Source organism: Haliotis asinina, chromosome 15 (assembly GCF_037392515.1).
Source record: "Haliotis asinina isolate JCU_RB_2024 chromosome 15, JCU_Hal_asi_v2, whole genome shotgun sequence".
Classification (NCBI taxonomy): Eukaryota; Metazoa; Mollusca; class Gastropoda; order Lepetellida; family Haliotidae; genus Haliotis; species Haliotis asinina.
In genome coordinates, this window is record NC_090294.1 from 19,140,857 (window position 1) to 19,166,112 (window position 25,256).

A 25,256-nucleotide genomic window follows, 5' to 3' on the forward strand; every position below is an offset into this window, starting at 1 on the left:
TAGTAGTAGTAGTAGTAGTAGTAGTAGTAGTAGTAGTAGTAGTAATATAACCGTACACTTCATATGAAATACTCAGTGCACTTGGGAATCAACACATATTATAACCCTATATTTCATGAAAAATACAAAGCGTACAATTCCCCCCCTATGGGAATATACACATAATAAAACCCTACATTGCATGCAAAATACACAGGATACGTTTCTCCCATATGGAATATACACATAATTTGACCATATACTTCATGTAAAATACATAGTACAAGCTTCCCCCATATGGAATATACACATAATTTGACCATATACTTCATGTAAAATACATAGTACATGCTTCCCCCATATGGAATATACACAAAATATTACCAAATATTTCATGTAAAATACATAGTACAAGCTTCCCCCATATGGAATATACACATAATTTGACCGTATACTCCATGTAAAATACATAGTACATGCTTCCCCCACATGGAATATACACACAATATAACCATATACTTCATGCAAAATGCATATAGTACATGCTTCCCACGAAGAACTTCAAACACTGTGAACACCATCATTAAAAGCAAACATCATTTTCACCTGGCGTGCCTCATAAACACACGTTGCTTTCTTGTGCTAATTGGCACTGTTGGGGCCTTCTCGCTTTCTCCACGAAGTGTTCACTGCTATTTAACAACTTTCTCACGTAAACGAGATTTGCCACATAAAAACTTATATGATACTCTCGGTGCAAGTTAATAGGACGTTTTTCAACTGGAAGCTCAGGAGGGATTCCCAGCATTGTCGTGATGTATGTCGGAGCTTAAAAAATAATGAAACACACATAGGGTATATTTATGTTTATTTAGGTAGCAGATCAAAAGCCTAGGGATACCGGTTTCGGATTTAGGGTTGAAGATTTTACCCCCCACCCCACCCCCCAAAAAACTGTTGGAGATATGAAGGAAAAGGGACAAATTTGTATCATCATCATCATCATCATCATCATCATTCTGATAATCAAATCATCATCAACGTCATCTTCATCGACAACAACCACACAATCATAAGTTTTGTTATCATGACATGATTTTATCAACTTCACTCTTCCTTTCAAAGCTGGGAAACAAAAATCAACCTAATGAAAAGGTATACGTGCTAAAATTAAGAGATTGCCCTAATATGGTGATTGACTAATAAAACAATACTTGATATCTCTGTCGTAAAAATGCCAGTGTCATCCTGACCCCTATATCGAGGCTGGTACCTTCCCATTCCATCTGTCCAGATAGCGGGAGGTGTTACGGACTAATTATCGGAATCTGCAATACAAAGCCATGACCACATCTGATCGAAAACTAACTGCTCTCTTCGACTGACCCAAATGCGCGGACATGGCTAAACGATTAAGAAAACGAGAGTCACATGTAAGCCATAAATTTCGTATAACAACCTAGAGGTAGCATCTCCCCCTAAACGGTAGTCAGAACTAGTCATTAGCCCGTTTTTCTAATTAGTCCTTCGCATTTTCGGAAGCAAATCGTTTTTCTCTTCATTTCCGAGATAGTCAACCATTACAACGATGTTAGCGAGAAGTCAAACGAATCGGTTTGATTGTGTAAATGGGGGCAAGGCGTGCGTTTGTCTAATTAATGGCCATGATTAGTTGACTTTAAATGAAAATTTATATCTTCTGCCCCTTAAGTTGTCTTGAGGGACACCTTACTTGTCAGATAAGTTGTGACAAGTTAGAGATACTATCTGCCGACAACTAAGCCTCGTTTATAAGGTTCGTTTAAATCCCCGGAATTGTTTTTCTATGTGTTCACTAGAACAGTTAACATCACCACCACGAGGGTGTGTGAATATATCGCCAAACCAGATCATGAATTCTTTATTTCCATGTTGTTGTTTTCAGTAATTTAATTAAAATTGCACTCTATTTTATATTTTCAAGTTTATTAGACAGAAAGGATACATATATTGTCTGTGAGATAAATGTATCGTAAGGTAGTTGTCAATTCTTGAATCCTGTAATGGCATTGGAACAGACTCGTTCAGGGTTACTTACAGTGCTCCTACTTTGCATATCGATTATCTAAGTCTTTCATGATTAGGAAAAAAACAAGAGTCTGATAGTCACAGGACGTTGCACTGATTGTAACCATATAAATAGTATTTGTTAGATTGCAAGTTACCCCATTATCGAGACTAATCACCTCAAGTCCGCCTGCAAGTCTTTACAGTTGATTGAAAAGAAAATCTGTTATCTAAATCGACTCCTAAATCTTAGCTTGTATCACGAGGTGTGGAATAGGTCTAATTTATTGCCCTATTTTGAAACCAAACAGAATCGCTTCGAGACTGGGACTGAAGAAAGTCTGCCAAAGCTTGGATCAAATTAAAATTGGCATTCGAAATATCACAACGCATATCGCTAGTTCTTTTTTGATATGACTAAATTCCTCAGTCTGTCTGTCAGTCAGTCAGTCTCTCCCTCACTCTCTCTCTCTCTCAATCTCTCCCCCCTCCCCCTCTCTCCATTCTTCTTTCACACCCATTCTCTCTGTGTATATCTTTATATGTCATTTGAAAAAGTAGGGGCTGTTCCGTTTTGCGAGCATACCACTAGACAGTACCAATGCAAATGAGAAAAAGTAACATATATATACAGATGTAACATTTCCACAGGAATGAAACATATTATCACATTTTCCCTTAATTTTTCTTCATCATCTGTTTCCTCATCATTTGTACTTGAGCAGTCTTGTAAATACAATATCCCCTTCTCCTTTCAGTGGCATATACATTATGTAGACTGAGTTTCCCCTATTTCAACAGCCTCAACTGAATATCCAGTTCGTGATGTGGTTGTCATGTTTTGTATAAGTGGCGCACAGCTGTGTGATATACACAGCACAATGTCCTCTGATGTCCATAGATCCGGTGCGTTTATGGTCACATAAAACATACCTTAAGTGGTAACGACCGGTCAGAACGCAATATAAGTAATATTATAAGCATTTACGTTAAGAATCGCGAGCATAAATGAGATGAAACGCTGCAACTGATTATCAAGGGAATGAGTGACAGCTATATACATTTGATTGACAGCGATCTATCATACGCGTGTCTCCAGGTGTCTGATACACAAACAGGCGAAGAACACCTGGGCCTCGTTAGCGACAATGTTTTATTTTCACCTGTCAAAGTTTACCTTATCAAACATCGACGGATACCGTATTTGGAGCGAACGTCGCGGTGGGCATTTCTCTCGCAGGTAAAACTCGGGACAGGTAGACATGAAAGAAGCCGACGCTGTGATTGTGCGATAAAGGAGCGCATCACCCTGTCGCAATTCATCAGGTCGATTTCTCATCTGACATATGTCAGCTCTACAAGGCGCGTTAATCGCTCATAGCACAAAGATAGGAAAATTATGAGAGGAAATATTTTGGCGTGTGTGTGAAATTTATGAAAGAATATGTCCCTGACCGTTCGGATGTAACGCTTGTAGGGGGTGAACTTGGGGATCTTACATGTTATGACTGATTGATTGATCGATGATGTATATTGCACTTAATTTCACGTGACCTTAAAGAAAAATCACCCGTGCTGTGATGGCACCGACAGTCCGAATGACTAGACGCGTTTTTTACGCTCTAGGTTTTATGTATGGAAACACCGGCGTCATTCTGATAGAAGCTGATAACTGTGACGTCACTGACATGGAATACAGACAATAGTTCATATACCTCCCACAGTTTCCTAACATTTGTGTATAATAAATACAGTGTAAATACACGTGAAATGTACAGAATCGATAGAAAATGAACGATGAGAGATTTCAAAATGCATGTGGAACGTCAGTGCCAAATACTACCCAATCTAGAATATCCTCAGAAACAAATTCCGTTGACGGTAGAGGGAAAATACCTGTGAAAAGTATGTGAATGGAAACACGTGGTTTAAAGTCAAATGCATGTGGATATATGTTATACATGATATGATTTTATTTAATCTCCTCTTTGAACTCATCAGAGTTTCATGTTTTGAAAGAGGTCAAATCTTGCAAGGTTAACTTGCAATATGTGTGACAAACTAGGTCAAGGTCATGTTTTATTTATTTATTTATTTATTTATTTATTTATTTATTTATTTATTTATTTATTTACTGCATAGCAGTTTGGTGTTGAATTGTAGCATGGGTTACACTTTCTGAGTAAAGTACCAATTCTTGTCAAGTTTCTACAACAGGACTCCTTTATGAACATGAAATTAAAATTTTAATATATACTAAATGGTTGTGCTGTTCTGGATTATCTTCAAAGTTACAATCGTCCACTTTGTAAACTTATGACAGACGAGTACTTTATACTGCACTGTCTTTGTACTGATATATACAATTTATACAATATATTCTGTGATGTATACTATTTATACAATATATTCTGTGACTAGTATCTCCACAACCCTTGCGCGAAGCGTTCGCGGCCCTGTCGTAAAAGACTGTACGATTTAGGACTGAGGCGCTTGGTGTAACGGTATTGCTGAGTTTGCTTAAGAGAACGCGGCCCTGCAATCTCGGAGAAGTCAGAAAGTTGTTTATTTGTAGTAAGCGTTCTCCTGTCAGTGTGAGGATATGTTTTATGTGTTTCATTAACATTTTTTATTTGTACAGTAAGAGAAAATATGTTCCATCTAATCGTAAACAACGCAAAGAAGAGCTCGATCTGTCACTCGAGCATAATGAATACGCGCATCTAGTGCAAGTCAATTTCAAAGGATCCGTATTGTGATTTAAGCCCAGGCAAACGTTTAAACAATCTTCCAGGATTGTGACGGGTCGGGGTTACATCGTGTAATCATCTGATATTCAGTGATTTTCGATATACTTTCATCACTTCTTCCGGATTTACGGACTGTTGGGTAGCTTAGTAGGTAAAGCGCTCGCTTGTCACACCGAAGACCCGGGTTCGATGCCCCACATGGGTAGAATGTGTGAAGTCCATTCTGGGGTCCCCTGTTCTGATTTTGCTGGAATATTGCTGCAAGCAGCGTAAAACTAAACCCACTCATTTGCTTAACGTCTAGCTGAAACAGTTTCAACCGATAATCTTGACTGGTTATTCTGTTACGATGATGTATATATGCATCCAACATTTTGTCCAAGTGAACCCCATGTGGTCGGAACCATTTCTTGACGGAAAAACGGCTAACGGGATCGGGTGGTCAGGTCAGGGGCCCCTGTCACGAAGCCAGCCTTACTTAGATTAACCTTAAGTCCTTTCACGAAGCCAGCTTTACTGAGATTAACCTTAACTCCTTTCACGAAGCCAGCTTTACTTAGATTAACCTTAACTCCCATTCTTTAACACTGCACTAAGGTTACCTTAGTGACTTACGATCAACTTAGTGTTTTGTGAAAGAACGTCATCATACACCAAACACATAGCTACATCGATAATCATGATGTGAATCACTGGATTGTTTGGTCCAGATTGTTGACAGCCTTCGTCATTTTGATGAAATAGTGTTGAGAGCGGGGATAAATGTAACAGGAGAAAGACACACGGCCATCGTCAGCACTGGTGGTCACCAATACCCACGGTATATGAACAGCATCCATTGTGGACAACCAATGGGCATTTAAAGGGCGACATATGTGTATTTAAACGCTTGATTCTGGAATGTACCACTTGCAAGACGAAATATACACGTAAATTGTAAAATGTACCACTTGCAAGACGAAATATACACGTAAATTGTCGCAGGGTGTGATCCATTTGGGAGAAAAAGAACGACTTCGTCATAGTATTGTGACTAATACTCCGGGTTGAGGTACCGGATACAATGCCGCTTTAATTTCACAACCGGTATTTTGTAGCCATGAAACATGACGTAGTCTGCACGCCTAATGAATTAAATGCTGTTTTGTTCAGATCAATCAAATCCATTTGTAAAAATGTGGGATATGTTATAAATTGTGATTGATGGCGTTAGATCCACATGAACAAAGCTGAAGTGATATATCAAGAATGTATGTGGAAAAAATATTTGATCACCAGATACACCGCCTGAAGAAAAACAAACACGTGCAGCTGGATAGTTTTTTGGAAATGAAGATTTGATAGTTTGGGGGAAATGAATAAATCTTCACGAAGTTTACTCACGATTTGCCTTCTTTACGGCCCGGGATCAAACAACAGTTGATGAAGAAACGTGGCATTTCCTTTTCAGTATACCAAAATGGGGATTCATATAAGCTTTCTTTCTCCGTCTTATTTATTTCTCTCTCTCTCCATTCTGATACAAATGGTCATTGGTATATTGCATTACAATTCGCAACTGTATTGACTAAATAATGTTCTTTTCAAAATTATTTTGCAATTCGTTAAGCAAGCTTATAAATATGTACGAAGACAGTGTAAGGTATACGAGTCAGTATACGAAGACAGTCAAAGGTATACGAGTCAGCTATACCTCGGACAATGTTTGCGCTGACATGTAATCCTTAGTAAATTTATTTTACGTAGAGATATATATCTAAAACAATAAACCTCAATGGAGACCAAAACATTGCTTGTTAGAGTGGAGTGAGTCTAAATCTTTTTTGTCTAATTCTAGACTTGAATTAGACTTCTTTTATTTATTCTCATGGGTGAAGGAGACAGATTATGTAATTTTCATGAATAATGTTTGCGATGTTGACATGATTTATTCATAATTAACGTGAAATTCTGTCATCTTGATCGTTCTACACGAAAGTGATATGAACCTAACGGCACACACAGTTATCTTGCAGTGGTTATCGTTAGCGTTATCGGTAATATCGATTATGCTGCCAGTGAAATATATGTCTTAATTGTAACGATAACATGTCGTAATAAGACCTGCAGTGAACGAAATCGATTTAAGTGTAGCTCAGGTGGTAATGAAATACACAATTTATTCGAAGACAGTGTCAGCTATTTGTTGATTTGTTTTGTAAGAGGATAAATGTAACTGAAATCGACAAGGTTTGTTGGAATGTCGATTTCACGAACGACATACAGCACACGCAAACATGCATTGATTTATTCATATTCTGACAAGCTAATGACATAATGAGGTGATTCAAACCCTATTTAAGATAATAACTTATAAGGTTTTTCTTTATTTCGACCAAATGAACCGAATTGAGGACAACAAAAGCGAAATTACTTTCTAGGATTTGTAATATATTTCTGGAGGTATATTTCGACCAAATGAACCGAATTGAGGACAACAAAAGCGAAATTACTTTCTAGGATTTGTAATATATTTCTGGAGGTATATTTCACATGTCTGTTAAAAATATTGATATCGAGCAAACGCAGAGAGGTACGTCTATTTCATAAAATTGTTCTTTTACAAAAAAAATAATGTTTCTGTTTAAACTATATGTTTGAAAGAAGGAAAATGTCAGCGGTACAGGGGGTTACTATTTATCATGTCATACCCTTAAATAAGTACCTTTCGGGTAAACTGGAAAAAAATATATAGTCCTCATGTTTCCAGGTACCGGATTTTTTTCATGTGTAGGTATGACTTTCCGAATACGTTCAATAAAACACAATCTTCTACACGTCTTCTTATGATGAACCGTCGTGTGCCGAGCATGCTTTTAGCATATTCCGGGCGCCAAATCCTTGGCTAAGAGCCCCAAATCTGTATACATATGTCATCATGACAGTTTAGAGCGTTGAGGGATGAAGGATGAAAGTTTTTGTTAAGACGTGTAGAATTCATAGCAAGGGGGAACGCCCCCGTGTGAAAAGTCAAGTAGAGGGGGCTTAATTTGGGGGAAAATAGTTTTATTGGAATTTTATGAGTCTTTACTTGTTTCGTGGAACCTTTCAGAAAAGGGGTTGTTTTGTGTTAGAGTTATCTCGATGTTGATGATGTTGGTATCTTATCTATCTTGAGAAAATGCCCATTTTACTTACTAATAGAATACAGATAAGATTATCGGGGCTTCAAATACGCATCGAATTATACTGTTAGTTTAGCCACTACTGACAAGCGGCCTCCGAGATTGTATATAACACCTGTTAACTCATATGTTGAGGTAAGGGATTTCGTTTTAACGGGGTTTCTATGAACATTTGTGCAAATGTATCGAACCTTTCGTTTCCATATATAGAAAACTATACAGTGCATTATCATAGAGTGAACCCCCGTAGTACGGACAGCGTTAATCTGGAAAACATATGCCAGATGTTACTAGGAACTGTAGGATTTACATCGGACAAATCTCGATAATCCCGAATTTCATTATATCCACCACTTCGTAATAAGCGTGTTCGAGGTAAACGTAGTTCATTGTACTGAACTAGATATTTTAAATAAGGCGTATATGAAATACATAAATCTTAACCTGGAGATGGCATTCGTTATTCCATAATACATGGACACGTAAATTTAAGGGCATGGGATACGCCCATACGTAAATTAACTTTTATGTGACTGAATTATAACTTAAGGCAATCGAATTCAGATGCATTTTAGACTTGATGAATTGCTTTTAAAATGAAATAAAGTAAAAATCAATGATTTCAAGCCACGCGGAAAGATCCGACGGATGATACGTCAGGAAGACCCCATACGTTCACGTGCTGTGTATTTCAAAGCACGTGCCTATGTCATATCGGTCAATGTTATTGATGTTGTAAATTATTATTCTGTCCGCCCAAATCTGAAAAAATAGTGTTAGGATTAATCGAATTTATTAGCTGTCATTTTCATAATTGTAAACATGTGGGAAATTAGGTCAGCGATCCGCTTTGATTCAATGTTTGAATAATCACCCAAGAGACAGAGAGACTTGTCAGTTGCAAGACGTCGCACATATTTATAATGAACAACGCGCATTCGTGGGCAGCCTTCAGATTCGCTTTAATATCAAGTTAAAGGAAGCACCTCTGCTTTGTTTGTCTCTTTCATTCATTCATTCTTCATTCTTTCATTCATTCAATCATTCATTCATTCACCCATTTGTTCAATCATTTGTTTGTTTATTTATTTATTTATTTATTTATTTATTTATTTATTTATTTATTTATTTATTTATTTATTTATTTATTTATTTATTTATTTATTTATTTATTTATTTATTTATTTATTTATTTATTAAGGTTTAATGATCCAGTGTAAATCGTCATACATTATGTCCCAATCTTTTGAGCACAGTATAAATGTTTACGTTCCCTCCGCCCTCTGTTATCGAGGCTGCTATAGTTTAACACACATGAAAGTACATGCACAAACACGTGTTCATTTCATGTCAATTTCAGTAACTTTTATGTCGCATACTGTCAGTATCAGTTTTCAAGAGCCTTCACATTCTTGTGAACTTTTGTAACAGAACGACTTTCCCTCAGTCTACATTTGTTTCATCTGTACGTCATCAACGTGTTTTTGTTTGTTTTTCTACTTTTCCTTTGTTTCAAAATTACACTTACTTGATAATTTTAACCTTTTGTTATTCGACGTTCATTATGTCCCACATGTTATGTGATTGAAACTGACACATCACTAATTTATTTACATGTAAGTGTTCTAATGTGTATAGAAAAGTAAGGTTATTCAGAACTTGCAAGGAATTACATGTACATGTTGTGACTTGTATTGTTTTATATCCTGAGGTAGCCAAATGTCGCAAAATTATATTTAGTTTTTTTTGCCATATGATGTTCATAATCAATATGGTGGTGTAAATTCAGCCGATTAGAGAAGCTAGATAAACACTGTAATGATTTCATATTCAGAGTTAAATAGTCATGGGTGGCTCAAATGTTAGTGTGTCACTGACTATCAGTCACTGCTATGTCTGATCCAGAGGTGATACAGTGAGCCTTCATATATCTGAAAGATAGCGTTCAACTACAAATATACTGTCAATCGGGTTTTTAGAATTTTAGTATTTTTTAAAGTTTATTTACACTGTATTACGCAATGTACTGGTATATTAACGTAAATAATTTCACTTTCTTACATTCAATAAAGCATAATTATATTTTCACCATTTTTAGCCCTAAGCCTATCTATATTCTCAGTATATAAGTTTTCAGTTTTCTTGAACGTATTCCACACATTGATGGCAACAATACATATTCTGTTTTATGTTTAAAGCAGAGGTACCGTGGTAAGGGTAGAAATAGTGTCTATTTCATGTCAGTATCTGATTGTCCGTTAACAGATGTTTCTGACAAGTGAGATGGTATCCTTTGATTTAATATTGGCAACAATGTAAAACAAATCACAAATCCAGGTAGAAGCATTCTGGTTTTATGCCATTTCAGCTCTTATTACTTATTTTTTACATACCTCACACATATGCGAACGAGGACACATATCATTTATAAGAGTTACGATGCCATGATGGCGGTACTCAACGTTGTCTCTCTACAGCTCGCTTAAGATAGTTATAGACTTTGTTCTAACGGTGTATCAGATTATCAATTATATTTGCATCGACATTGTTTCAGTCATATAGAGACTTAAGAATGGATAAATGAAAATCAGTAAAGACACCAGGTGTTATCGACTAGAGTCAGCATGTCCATCAGTGTCATCGCCTCTCATGTAAAGTCTGTCCGTCTCACGTCGCACAATATACGACGCCGACATGACAGCAAACCAGTCAGTCAAACGATGGACCAAAAAGCGCCATGCAATAGTACATCAGCTGATGTATTAACTTAAAACGATCACCTCTGAAGTGCTAAATCACACATCGGATTGTAACATAGCTAAATGACAGATCAGCCTGTACGACGATATAAAGACATCTTATGATAGTTGAACATTGCAGTCGCTTTAACATTTAAACGATAATCCAAAGGGTTGTCTTTTGGGGTTTATGCTCAAGTCTGCCGATTATGGCTTTCATAGCTCCTTCAGATCTACCTTCACACGTACATATATAGCTGCCTCTCGCGTGGACTACCCACATCATAAAACAGACCGTGACCCATAATCGCACGGGTATATCTTAAGGTGTATATTTTTCAACAAATAGCACCCGCTTATCGTTGTGAAATCTTATTACCCCACACAGTCTAAGAAATATGGCCGAATTTTATGCTCGTAAATTTTAAGAATCACTTCAGGCTTCTGAAAGATGCTTTTCTGGAGCTATTAAATTTTCTACCTTCTGACAGGTATTGGGTGTCTAGGACCATCTATGAGTTGTCTCCTGTTTTATTACCTCGAAGTGTTTTTTTATGTTAAGTGATATTCAAATAGGTGTGAAATTTGCTATTAAGTAGTTAAAGCCAATTAAGCATGACAAAACGAACTTAGAAAGAACTTAGGGAAAGGTGTCTTACAAAAGTATACATTATTATGTATATCAGTATGTGATATACTTGTGTATTGTATATGACTAATGTCATCACAGTTTCTTTGCTGTGCGTATCATATGTATACCACTTCTCTGCCACCTATGTACTCTGTCATAAGGTGGATCCAGAGTGGAGTGCAGGGGTGCGAACCCCCTAGCCCTGAAAGTTTATTAAACTTTTGTGAAAATGAATTATGCACCCCCTCCCCTTTCTTGCTAGTGTGCGTCCCCTCTTTCCTCAAAAGCTGTATCCGCCCCTGTCTATGTATCTTGTCTGTGAAATGTCTGTACTGTATATTTGCCATGTTTGTATTATGTCTACTTTTTGTCCATTACACGTGTGCGCCATCTCTGTACTTTTTCTACCTTATCTGTAACATGTCTGAACAGTCTTTACCATGTCCGTTCCATGTCTGTATAATGGTTGTCCTTAGCATGTGTGCCAAGCCTGTACTCTGTGTACCTTATCTGAAGCAGGTCTAAATAGTCTTTATCATGTCCGTACCATGTCTATATCTTGTCTGTATCAAACATATACCATTTCACTGTCATGTCTGCACAACGAATCTACCATACGTCCTCAGCCCAGAGTGGCGTTTCATGCCATGTTGTAGACACATATCTGTATAATTTCTGCTCAGCCGGTATCGTCTCTTAAGTTTCGGTCCCACAGGTTTCTAAGTGACAACGTATCCTAGTAAAGACGACTAACTACACTATTTAAACATGACTGGCGCCGCATGCGTTGACGTGTTCAAAATAAAAGTGTGCTCACAACGGGTTTCAAAGGGATTCGTGTCTCTTGCAGCAGAATGGACCGTAGTCTTCGTATCAGCCTAATTTGCATTCGATGAAAGACTAAACGTTTAGGAATGGTATACATTTCAAGTTTTATATCAGGGGCAGGTGTATTGTATATGTGTGCACCTTTTGATGTATCGTTTTCAGAAAGGCGTTCACTGGAATTGAAACAATCCACGTCTTATCATCTTTTAATGGACAGATAAAAACATTCCTTTTTAGACAGTGTTCCCTTATGTTCCCCCGGGCTCTTTCAACAAACGAGTGAGTATGGTTTTTCGCCGCTTTTAGCAATATTCCAGCTGCAGTGGAAACCAGAAACGGTCTTCAAACGTGTTGGAAATCAAACCCGGATCTTCAAACATTATGATTTCCCACTGCCACCAATCGAGCACAGATTGTTTTACTTTGTGAAATGTTGCCACTATATAGGTGTTTATCAGTATTATGATAACTTAATTGTTTGGGGTTAGGAATGCTTGAACTGGTATATTAGTTTTCGTATTCATGCCCCAGACATGTGGCTGCTGACATTTAAAGACACATTTGTCAAACAATTATGAAGTGGTTACTGCTTTGCTAAATCACAAAGTTCCATGTAAGTATCATTTACAGTAGGAATTTATATCATGACCCCATCATCAATCAGCTGCAGGCTACAATTAACTTCATAATGAATCTCCAGTATCAACCATTAATAAACACAGCCAAAGGTGATTTCCTCGTCGTACCCCTATGAGTAAAGGTGAAACCACGTTAAACTTAACATTTTGTTTCGAGGATAAGATGTACTCGCGTGAACTCATCGATATAAAAAAATGCATAAAGATCACTACCTCTGATAAGACCAGAACAATCGACCATGTCCTGCTTTATTTCCGGATAATTTGTGCACATTAATGTTTAACGTTGTAATTAAAACAAACAGATGGTATGAATTTATAAAAAATATCTTGTCCCGAAAACCAAGTGTTTTGTCCTATTTCTATTTTGTTCTTCTGAACCCCAGCGTGCAAAGTGTATAGTTACAGTCTCCACAAAGTAGCCCAAAGGTATTTCAGTGTGAAATGAAGCAGCTCGGTAACCGAAACGATCTTTCCCACTTGTCCAGTTTGCTAGTTGAGTGACAGTGTAGTGATTATATTCGTAACAGGGATTGCGCCCAATTAGCAAGTGGAAGACACTTAATACCCTTACCACAAAACAGGTACTTGAGAATGTCTAAACCATGTCATACAAAGCCCTGCCAACAATATATTTAATTTTCATCTACTCTTTTCCCTCACAAGAAACCTTTATGCCTTAATTGAGATGTCTCTAGCCCTAGGCACACTTGTCTGGCTTCAGATTTGTGTACGGGAATGAATTGGTAGTGAAATGTACCCTTGTTAATTTCACTACGATGGAGCTGATTTCATATTTCATTAATAGAAGGTTTAAAGGCTTTTGTCAAGCAAGGTTACGATTCGCGTATAGGTTTAATCTGACTACCTGTTTGTATTCATTCACACCCATTCACATTCCCATGTGTAAGTGAAGTGCTACACTGGTGGAGAATTTTAATTTGTTTTTTATCTCTCATCCCTCATTCACTATTTACGTATTTCTCATTGTACTCATGAACACTTCTTTGCCCATTTTTCGGCCATTGGTCATGTACTGTTCTTTGTTCCTGTATTCCTCGTTCTTCATGTATGTCCTTCTGTTCATGCACTCCTCATTGTTCATTTGTTCCTTGTGGTTCATGTGCTTCTTATCGTTCATGTTGTCCTCACTGTTCATGTATTTTTCATTGTTCATGTTCTCATCGTTCATGTACTGCTCAATGTTCATGTGTTGCTCGTTCTTCATATATTTCTCACTGTTCATGCACTCATCGTTGTTTATTTATTGGTCATTGTTCAAGTGCTTCTCGTTGTTCATTTACTTCTTATTGTTCATGTGCTTCTCATTGTCCATTTGCTTCTTATTGTTCATGTGCTTCTCATTGTCCGTTTACGTCTTATTATTCATGTGCTTCTCATTGTTCATTTACTTCTCATTGTTCATGTGCCTCTCATTGTTCATACATCCCCACAGTTTATTTGTTCCCCACAGTTAGTGTATTTTTCACTATATCGTACAAATAATTCAAAGCCACAAATGTGACGAATGGAATGAAACAGTATCAGTTCGAGATCTGGCTGCTAAGAAAAACAGGAAAGATGCCACGATTGATTAAATGGCCTAAGACGACTCTCTGAGACACAAAACATCAACAAAACAGACTTTTAACACATCATTAAAAGTGTTTTATTCATATCTGACTTTCAGTAGTGGATATAAAGTCTCGTGATGTCTTTATAGTCATTCTTTGTGGTTTGTCTGCACTTTGCTTGTGTTTTTGGATTTCATCAAAGTAATAAACGTCTGTCGCCTTCATCACTGGGGGACCTTCACCCCACACATGCTTATACCCGGGATGATCATTGTTAGAATTAGTCTTTAACGACCCCTGCTTGTCGACTGACAGGATCGGGTGGTCAGGCTGACTGACTTGGTCAACACATGCTACCGTGTGTGGACTAATGCTCATGTTGTTCATCACTGGATTTTCTGGTTCAGACTCGATCATTTACAGCCGCCGTATAGATCGAATATTGCTGAGTGCGGCATTCAACATGAGGCACTGGCGATAAAACCAACTGCCTCACTATATATTTGTCTCGGTAATAGTGACAAGACTGAAATGTGTTCGAAATTGGTCTTTCGTTTGATCCGTTAAAACCTTATTTCATTACTTTATCTAGTGAAGAAAGCATTATATGTTGCATGTTTGCTAAATGGCAAACCGGGAACGAATTTTATTTCAGTTTTTGATTATGCTCCTGTCAAGATTTGACGACAGCGACTGCTTTATGTTGACTGTGCAACCCATATCATTTATGAGACACATTATAATTCAATTTTTCCTCAAAATAACTGAAAAGAAGCTGGATTTTTTGCTGAAAGTCAGATTGTGTCTGAAACAAGATGTTAAATGCCCCCATTTTATGACGAGTTACGTTTCGTATACGGCAAGTAACGCCATAATATGCAATATAACGTCATTGTGACATTTCGTTACGTCACTGTGACCTTTCGTTACGTCATTCGGTATGGTATCGGGGAAAACGAGGAAACACGTAGATGTAAGCGTGAATGTTATATTATCAGTTCACTTCAATATAGAGAAATAGTGATGTTTTCTTATATCTTGATGTTTCACTGTACCTGGTTCAAATAGTTTTAACCTAAACACTCAGTTCATTCAAACTGCATATGGTGAGGGATTCAGTTATATCTGTCTTCAATGAGAATCGCAGCACTGAATACGCCAAGCTTAAGTGAATGCACACTGACATCTTTTTTCAATTTGAAGGTCTTTAAAGTCACCTAGATTTAAAAAACACATATCTCAAAAAGTTGAATCCTGTGAATTCGGCCACATGACAGCCTTAAATTGCTTTTTCATGATGTTTATAAACCTTTAAACAAGCGCATTTTTTCATGTGTCTTGTAGTTTTTGAAAAAAACTGTAGAATGCTGATTGTCGCCAAATCTGAGCTTGGCTCTGTGATCATTTGAATACCAAACGTGTACCAGGGATGCAGTATATATTTAACTTTGTTTGATATTGATGGATGTCCATAAATCGATTAATATATCAAATATGTGTCTTTGTGAAATGAATATTTCTACATATCAAATCTGTAAGGGAAGAAAAGGAGTTGGTGATAAATTCAGATCCTTTTCCCTTGACGACCATCATTAGAGCAACCGTGTGCGTCAACGACAGCACCTCAAAGCGGCGTTTGCCTGTTAAAGTTACAACCATATGATTAATGATATACGGTTCTGATGTCATAACAGGCAGTCTAACAAGCATCCTCATTTACATAATAGTTAATCAGCAACCATTTTGTGACCTCCTGGTGCAAGTCGTCAAACTCCGCCGCACCGCTGTCGCGACAAGCGAATCCTTAATGATGCGGATAAGGGACACCTTGGCGAGATGACAAAATGGCTGCCGAGTCTACTTAGGACCATGATTTACAATTCCTGGTCTTTCGTGAGATTTCGCCGCGGCTCTTGTCAAGATCTCTTATCTGATTGATCAAGAAATCATCCAAAAGGGCAACCACTTTGATATCAGTCCAATCTATCGTCACCGAAGGTATCTGTCACCGAGGAAGCCATCTTGGAATTGGCATCCCGGCCTTAATTTCCACATCATGGAGATATGTTTTGATACTGTCTTGTCCAGGGAAGAGATAATGGACATTTATGATACGTGTTTCGTTATCACGGATGGCCTTTTTCAAATGGTCTTCCGTTCTTTAACTAGGGATAGTTTGGGGTTTTTATGCCACTGTTCATCAGGGGATCCTGTCCTTGCAACTGTTTCAATTTATGAGAACCTTTTTTGACCTTGCTGTCATATTGTCGTGAAACTGTTACAGGGGCAATAAACCATATCATTTATTACTTGAAATTTATCATGCAGGAAAACAATGTGTACGTTTCTGTGGCGGTTGTGATCGAAGGGACAGACTACGCTCACTGTCCGAAAACACCTGGTGTCAGAACTATGTGATAGTCATTCATAAACATATGCAAATTATATAGTAGGACGGATATTTCTTTCATATGAATACGGAAAGTGACTTGCCACATTTTGTCAGCTTAAAGGCCACATGCAACCCAAAAATCAAACATTATCAAAACACAGTTATCACTTGTTCATGATATATAAAAGCGCTTTGGGAAACCTAGTGAATCGTTTGAACTCCGATTTCGCGGGGTTTTTTCATTGCGTTTTCTTTCAGCTTTAAAGGTTGAATTTGCATTTTTGATGATTTGTTTCGGTAAGTGCATACCGAAAGTTATCTGAACGTGCAACGTTGTGTTTTACGTTGCATGTGACTTTTAACATGGCAATATTCCATGGTTGGCAAATACCAACCAGTGTTTGGATTAACATGTCCGATTTTGCTCTAAATATACTGTCAGATGTATTTTTATCCAAATCATTTTATAACCCCATGACTTTATAAAATCCATCAAAACGTTAGCATGATGGGTTTATCAACCAATAAAAAAACAACATGTGAACAGGGATAAAGGAAGACAAAGCCTTTCTCATGCATCAAAAGCCTCCGTCAATGAATCACTATCCATGACTGAACACCAGGTGTTCGGGAAAGGGTCACCATAGTCTTCGTCAGTGCTGTGGATACGCCTCAAGTCGCGGCTGCGAAACGCCGTACGTTTATCCTGCGACCACGGGTTCAAACCCACAATGCGCTATCATAATTTGTCTTGGTTGTTTGGCACCTCATCGTTCCTGTTAGTGGTACAGGACCCGCGAAGGTCCCGGGGTAGAATAGGCCTTCAGCAACCCATGCTTGCCATAAAAAGCGACTATGCTTGTCGTAAGAGGCGACTAACGGGATCGGGTGGTCAGACTCGCTGACTTGGTTGACACATGTCATCGGTTCCCAAATGTGCAGAACGATGTTCATGTTGTTGCTCACTGGATTGTCTGGTCCAGACTCGATTATTTACAGACCGCCGCCATATAGCTGGAATATTGCTGAGAGCGGTGTAAAACTAAACCCACTCACTCACTTAGTGGTACAGGTTTTAATCCTGAATCACTTTCCTTCCTAAGCTAATTCGAACGGGTGATACAAGCAATGTATCATTCACTGATCTATAAGAGCAATGTTATACACTTGTCACGCAGCATCGTCTGAAGAATACACTTTCATGTTCGATCAGCATAACTGTTTGATCGGTATTCTAGAAATTGGTGACTTAGTATCAAAGCATAAACTTTAAGGATAACAATTTCGTGTTTATTGCATGGAGCAACGTTTTGGTGAATATTCGTGCACCTCTTTTAAGCTAAACATTCGTAAACCGTTTTTAAGCTAAAAGTGTGGATAACTTCATCCGTATATTACTACATTTTGGAAGTCCAACTCGGGACTGCTGTGAGTCTGTGATCAATCATACACAGGCTCAGATTGTCTGCAGCTACACGGCCCCAAATGATGGTTAGAGTGATAGAATACCTAACAAAACATCCTTCCAAATCGCTCCTTTTTCTTGAAGAATTAACTGTATCAAAGGATTTCACTATTAAGTGTCCATGTTCTTGTCGCATTTCGCTCTATAGCTATGCCTCGTTAATCATAGGGAGGCGTTTTGTCTGGTGTGTATTTTTGGGAGACACTTTGTCTGCAATTACTTTGTTCCTTTCGCTTTTCGCTTTTCTTCGTCAGGAAGGGAAACGTTGGTTATTCGAATTCTGGAAGAAAGACCAAATTTAAAATGTGCATAATCGGAAAGAAAATCTTTAGAGTTTTATTTTAATTTGTTATTTTCGCCTTGTTCATCAGACTTATTAATGCAAGGAAACTGGTACTTGTAATTGGATCTAATACGGCACATGGACACCATGTTGATACACACTTCCATAACCAATTTCACGAACGCCTGGTGTTAACATTGAAGGGTTAATGTTCGGATCAATGTTTCGTACCATATTTCTAATTGTCCTTCACATCACATGTTTTGTCCTATGAACGATCTAATGAATTAACGATCTTTATGTTGTTCTTCATATCATGTTGGTCTGACGGAATCAAGACCTAATTATGGTTTAGTGTTTTTTCAGCATCACACGCTGATTGTGTTTTACCAAAGTGGTAAAGTTCACTTACAACATGCAGTACTTCGGATTCCACCCCCACATGAAGCAGATATGACCTAAAATGCAGTTTAAAGAGTTTTTCTCTCTCTTCCACTCACTCACTTAGTCTGTTGGCAGTTTTGCACCTTAAAGGCTGATTGAATCTTCAATTCATCTCTTCATCCTTTTAGCCTCAGTGACGAACACAAATGAGGTATTGATATAGGATTGTTGAATTTGTTTTATATAAACATTTGTTGTGAGAGCAGAAGTACTCACACGCCAACGATCAGAATCGTCTCTGTCTAATCCCCGGATGTTGGAAATGGACCAATCTGCTTCTAAATCTAATCCTGTAAGTTTCAAATCAAGGCATTCCACAAACAAATCCATCTTTTAATAAAACACTGAACATCGCCTATTATGTCGTGTATTGCTTTGTCAAGCTGTTAATTGAGTGACCTTTGACATATTAAAGGTCAAGGGGGCGTGACCCGTCTTCTCTCTTTGAACTGAGTTAATCCACTCGGAGCCTCTGTGAGCCTTCCGCAATCTTCCTCACTCTAGCGTCTTAAATTATCTTCTCTTTGGTGCTATAATAACCAAATCCAAGCTATAATTTTCTGAGGTTTACATGAATGAAACGTACAGCATCACGAGCATTTAAAGGCCCCATCCCCGAAAACTAAACATAACCGTCGAGTACATGTAAAAGACAGTTCGTTTAATAGTGAGTGATTCGTTTGTTTTGCAAGTATATTGAGTCCAATACATAAGACAAAACTGTCCAGCATAAAACTTCTTTTTCACAAACAGTTATACATACAAAAGACAAATATTGAGCAGTGAAGTATATAAGGTGGATACAAGGAGGAATATTTGCATAGTAACTTACTAACTTTAGTAATTAATATGTCTACATACACCGCAGTCAATAATGATGTATACAAGTCACAATGGTTAGTGGTAATTGTTCAAATGCGAATTAAGAGATACTTATCAGTGTTAGTTGCAGATAAAAATTATCAATGAAAAGTCGCATGATATATCACAGTTTTGATTATTTTCCCTCACACATAAATGTCGCTTTCTGATTGGCTAAGCGCTATTCTATTATTTTCAATGTACCCCGCTTACAGGCGATGAATTACTTTCAATGTACACCGCTGGGAATTCCGAACTCTTCTGGTGCTTCATGGTAGTACTTTTTTTAACTCGAATAACATTGAATCTCGCACCAAGCACGGAAATTACCGATGTTTTGCGATTGAAAATCAATGGAAGGGAGATAACTGTAAATCTGCTTACCCTGTGTCGTCTGCAAAATGGCGATTCGCCTCGCATTCAACAGAAGTGCTTCAAACAATTCAAAATTAAAATTCAGGTGTTCTGTAAGATAAATACGTTGTTCACTGGTCCCTCCGGGTCCATGGGCTCATGTACGATCGAGGTTTGTTTATGTAAACACACCTCGAGGGTACATGAGCCCATGACCTCTTATAATATCCAATAGCAACTCATTCGGTAATTCGTGGTGCGTGATTCGAGTCGTTTAATTCACACAGGTTGGCTGAAGTGTACGACCCGATACTCATGGCCCAAACAGTTCAAAATTAACATTGAGGTGTTTGATATGATAAATACGTTGTTCACTGGTCCCTCGGGGACCATGAGTTGAGGTGGGCCAGTTGAGGTACCCCCGAAGTTCAACTTATAATGTACATCTCTCATGTAATAATGAACATGAAATGTCACCTTGGAGTATGGTTTGCAACGAGTGCTGTCATGGCATTATTGAGGACTTTCAAGACGTCTTCAAATGGACGTCATCGGAGATATGTTACGTTTTCCAACAAACTGATTATAATTACATCTGTATTGATGGAACGACAGAAATGTTTTAAACGAGTTTGGATTATTTTTTATTTTTTTTACCAAGAAGAAACACGGGCAAAGCTGTATGAGCTGATGTTTGTTCATTGTCAGACAGTCTTTTCTATTTTTAAGGAGAAAATAAGATCAGTAGAATTAGGGTTGTGTATCGGCAAGTTAATAGTATTGCAATGCAGGTACGCGTATTGTGATATATTGGGAACTTGGGTGTTTGACAGTGAGTGACACACGTTGTGAACACATTATTTACTGCATTACAAGTCCCTAAACATATATGCCATGATTCTAAAAACAGCAGTCTCAAAATGAGGTTGCATAGTTAAGGACTCGATTAAATTTTTTATACAATTTATAGTATTACAGTATGCCGTTTTGTCACTGAATAATGAATGAAACATTTGTTGTAAATGGCAATATGTGTACATTTTGAATTAAACCATAAAGATAATCAAAAAACGTCATGTGTTCTTTACCGGATATATCGGTTCTCAGAAAAGATATTGTAATACATATCGTTTGAAAGGGCATTACGATATACCAGTATACCGATAACACTGTGCAGCCCTAATTAGAATAAGCGGTTATTCACGGGGTTATTTAAGCTTATAGTCCGGAAGATGGAGCCATGTGTTCGGCTGTGGTCAACCTCGTCATGGAGACAGTGTTCGAGTCATTTTGTGTGTCTGTGCCTGTAAATGAAACCTATTCGTATTCCTTCTCACGGTTATGATTCATCAGCTGGTTTATCTAGTAACAGATTACGACAACATTTAAAAAATATTGTTATCTACAATGGCAAATTGTATGTCATGTTAGCATCAGATCCTGACAAGTAGCTTCAGTAACGCTCTTCATACATCTGACAACTGGCTTGTTCCATCGTTTAAAAATCTTCAGTGTTTAGCTTAACGTGACCAGTCCTCGTCGGAGAGTTTTGTCCAAGTTATTGATTATAAACATGGTGAGGCACAAGAACACAAGTTACATTGTAACTGTTTGTGAATCATTTCCATGTGTGGGGTCGATTTCATATATCCAGGTAACGGCTGTTTTTCAGAACCACGTGAAACCTTTAGCGTCATTCAAACCCTTTAGAGTGAAACGGTGTAAGAATCTACACTATAAACGTCACTATATGCAATGAACAAGAAGTTATTATCCGTACATTCGAACTCTTCTTTATTGACCCAGTACCTTCTAAGATGCTGACCAAACAATTATTCAAACCTGGGCCTGCTTTGACAAAGCACTGAGGCGATCGTACGTCACTAAGGTTACCGTTGTGCAGTGTTAAGAGAATGGAAGTTAAGGTTAACCTTGGTAAAGGCTGCTTCGTGAAAGGAGCCCCTAGTTGCAGCCTCTTTGCATATCGTTAAATATTTTTATTGCAAACTCATTAATAAGTAAAATGTATCACAACTATAGCTGTTGCCTATAATGCTAACATGCCAATTTCAAGCCAAACAACACGTGCTCTTTAAAAACAATCAGAGCCACATGACAACAGCGGGTGTAGATCTTTAAACATCCCCGAGGCTTAAGTAGAGACTCTTTCGTCCCAGACAAGGCAATAAACCTATCCTTTCTTTGCGAAATCTCGTACAGCTACGTAAACTCTCGCCGTCCGCGTCACTCTGACAGCAATTGCCTCTGGCGATCTACTTCCCTTTGATCTTACCGCCCGAGCCATTGCTTTCGCATATTTAGTGCGCATGCCTGCCTGTCTTGCGCATAAAAGTCATAAGAAATAGTCGTATACAGATAGTTCACACTTAGCTATATTGTCACGTGACGCCTCAGAATGATTTTCCAGAATGAGAATTCTTGCTAAGGGGAGCAGTTTTGATCTTCAAAGAAACAACCTCACCTTATATGATTTAAAGTGATGTAATTGCATTTTAAATCACATCCGGGCTTTTTGAATTATTTATCTAGCCAGTCAAGCGACAGTTGGTGCACTATTTTGATTACATCAATCAAACGTCGGGTTTATACCGGAAATGTGCAACTACCGTCTATCTTGATGAAAAATGATAGTTCCCAAAGACGCTGTATTACACGATCCCAGATGAAAGTTAAAAAATTCTAAACTAAATGTTTATTTTTTAACCCGTACCAATCAACATGCAGAAACAATTCTTTGTTGTGACACGTCCGATTTCGTGTTAATTTTTCACCGAGCGAGTTAAACCGGTCAACCCCAAAATAGAGAATTCCATTTGCATAATAAGACGGATCCCGAGGGATTCTCCGGGTATCACTTTCTTTAGACAGATGCTAGGGGATAAACCCATGTCATTTCGGGAGGAATTAATTAACACTATTGCCAGACAATTACAGGGTGTAGAAACTAAAAGCTCTAATTAGTAGAGGTAAGACAATTTTCGCTGCTCATGAAGCGCCGCCTAACGGACAGCTGTCTAAATGCGCGCGCATCTCTGGAGAAATAAACGTTGTTAATCAAGATAGGTTTAAGGTGTCCCCGTAATTCGCGTCAACAGTGGATTTCTCAACAATAAGGACGTTTCAGTCATGAAAACTGAATCCTTTAATATTTGGTTATATTCCCTAGACAACTCCCCCTCCCTGGCTAATAACATGACCCCGCGTAGCTCCCGTTTCGCGTGCTTGGAAGTACAATTTTACGGTATCAACTACCAGTCAGTTTAATGAAAAAGGCCAGATTGTTTGTCATAACGAATTGATACGGAGGCGGTAATTCAAGATGTCGGAGAATGAGTGTTATTTCGTGTTTGTCTGCCGTATTTCCATGCTATTTTGTTTTTAAACCACTAGTATATGAAACAGGTATTTGCTATAGACCATTTTAAGCAATTTAAATGTAATTTGGGCAAAGTCATGACTCGGTGTGTCTCAGTAATCCTAGGGGAAATGATTTCTGTCAGAATGCATCGGCATCAACATTAATGCTACGTGAACACCGGGTAGAAATGGTGCTTGCTTTCCCGAAGACCAAAGTCCTGTTCATATTGGTGCCCATAGTCCGGTATTTAGGGACACAGTCACTGATAATGTTCTCTACTATGACACAGAAAACTCCTTTTTTCACGGTAGTTTGTTAAATGCATTTTGGGGGAAATATATAGTAATTGCCACAGACCCACGAAACAGTTCGTTATAAAACTCAGTTCGTTGTTCGTTATAACCGTAAATAAAGTGTTTCTGTCACAAATATAATATCATACGCCAGTTTACATGGTGGTACGCACAGACATGTATTTTCTGTAAAAATCATCTAATTCTTTTTGTATACTGTTGCAGATGCCAAAAGGAGAGAGCAAGCGGCATTATTCGGAAAACACCAACCCCCGAAAAAACGCCGAAAATCTCGTACTGCTTTTACGAATCAACAAATATATGAACTCGAGAAGCGTTTTCTGTACCAAAAGTATCTAACACCGGCGGACAGAGATGAAATCGCCCAATCCTTAGGACTTACGAACGCTCAGGTTATTACGTGGTTTCAAAACAGAAGGGCTAAGCTCAAACGTGATTTGGAAGAACTGAAAAACGATGTAACGGCGGCGAAGAAAGTGACCATATTAGGTAAACTAAACCCCACAATTACAGAACTTGAATTTATCAAATCTCAAACAAACGAAAATTTAGAAATGCATTCAAGGAGACATCGACAAGAACACCAGGCTTCATCGAGTCCCGAACATTCTCCTGTTAATAGTCCTTCAAAATCGAGCGATGACGCTATGGAGGAAGACCAAGCAGACGATTCTCCCGCGGAGCAGACGACGTGAACATGTAAACGCGCGTGGTAACCATGGATACAACGTTTGGATAGGACTATCGCTGAGAAATATAGCGCCCTCTTCAACTACAGAATGTTGGATTCTGACTATGTAACACATTCGAAACGTCTACTGCTGCTAGCTTTACATGTGTATTAATGGAGTCAGTATTGTTAGTTTCGTATTCATTGACCAAGTTGTTGCATCACCATACACGATTCTCCATCTTCATCTGAAGACAGACACTGTCAATGAACTGCTTGGAGTACCTCGGTTATATTTTGTGCAATATAGTGCTCGCATGAACGGCAGTGCCTTCTGTTTAAAAAAACCGAAAGGAAGAAAAACTGTTTTGTGATTGTGACAATCACGACAAAATGGGCTCTGAAGACCAGTGTTTACTGAACTTGATCGGACATTGTCATCACGCATTAATATCATACATGTTGAAGTGTACTGACAGACATTTCATTAACTGTTGTCAATATCAAAGGTCCCAAGACGTACTAAAGGTGTTAATATACTATGAGTGCATGCTTTAGCATGTGTGAATATATTGTATAAATGTTCAATTGTAAATTGACTTTAAAGTAATCTGTGGAGTTTTTCTTCGTGGATCTCTGTCTTCTGTGATCTGTGAACTATTTAACATGCATGTGAGCGAGACACAGATGTCATTAATATAATGTATAATGATTACTCTTTGATTTATTATAAGTCAATACCTGAA

The 25,256-nt window shown here is 38.0% G+C and overlaps 1 protein-coding gene across 1 annotated transcript in view; it reads left to right on the forward strand.

Annotated features, from left to right (window-relative positions):
- Positions 1-25,256, forward strand: part of LOC137265610 (transcription factor LBX1-like) — a 47,716-nt gene extending 22,460 nt beyond the window's left edge. The window contains exon 2 of the mRNA XM_067801042.1: positions 24,045-25,256. Coding sequence (XP_067657143.1) covers positions 24,045-24,535 — 491 coding nt within the window. The 3' untranslated portion in view covers positions 24,536-25,256. The remainder of the gene's footprint in view (positions 1-24,044) is intronic.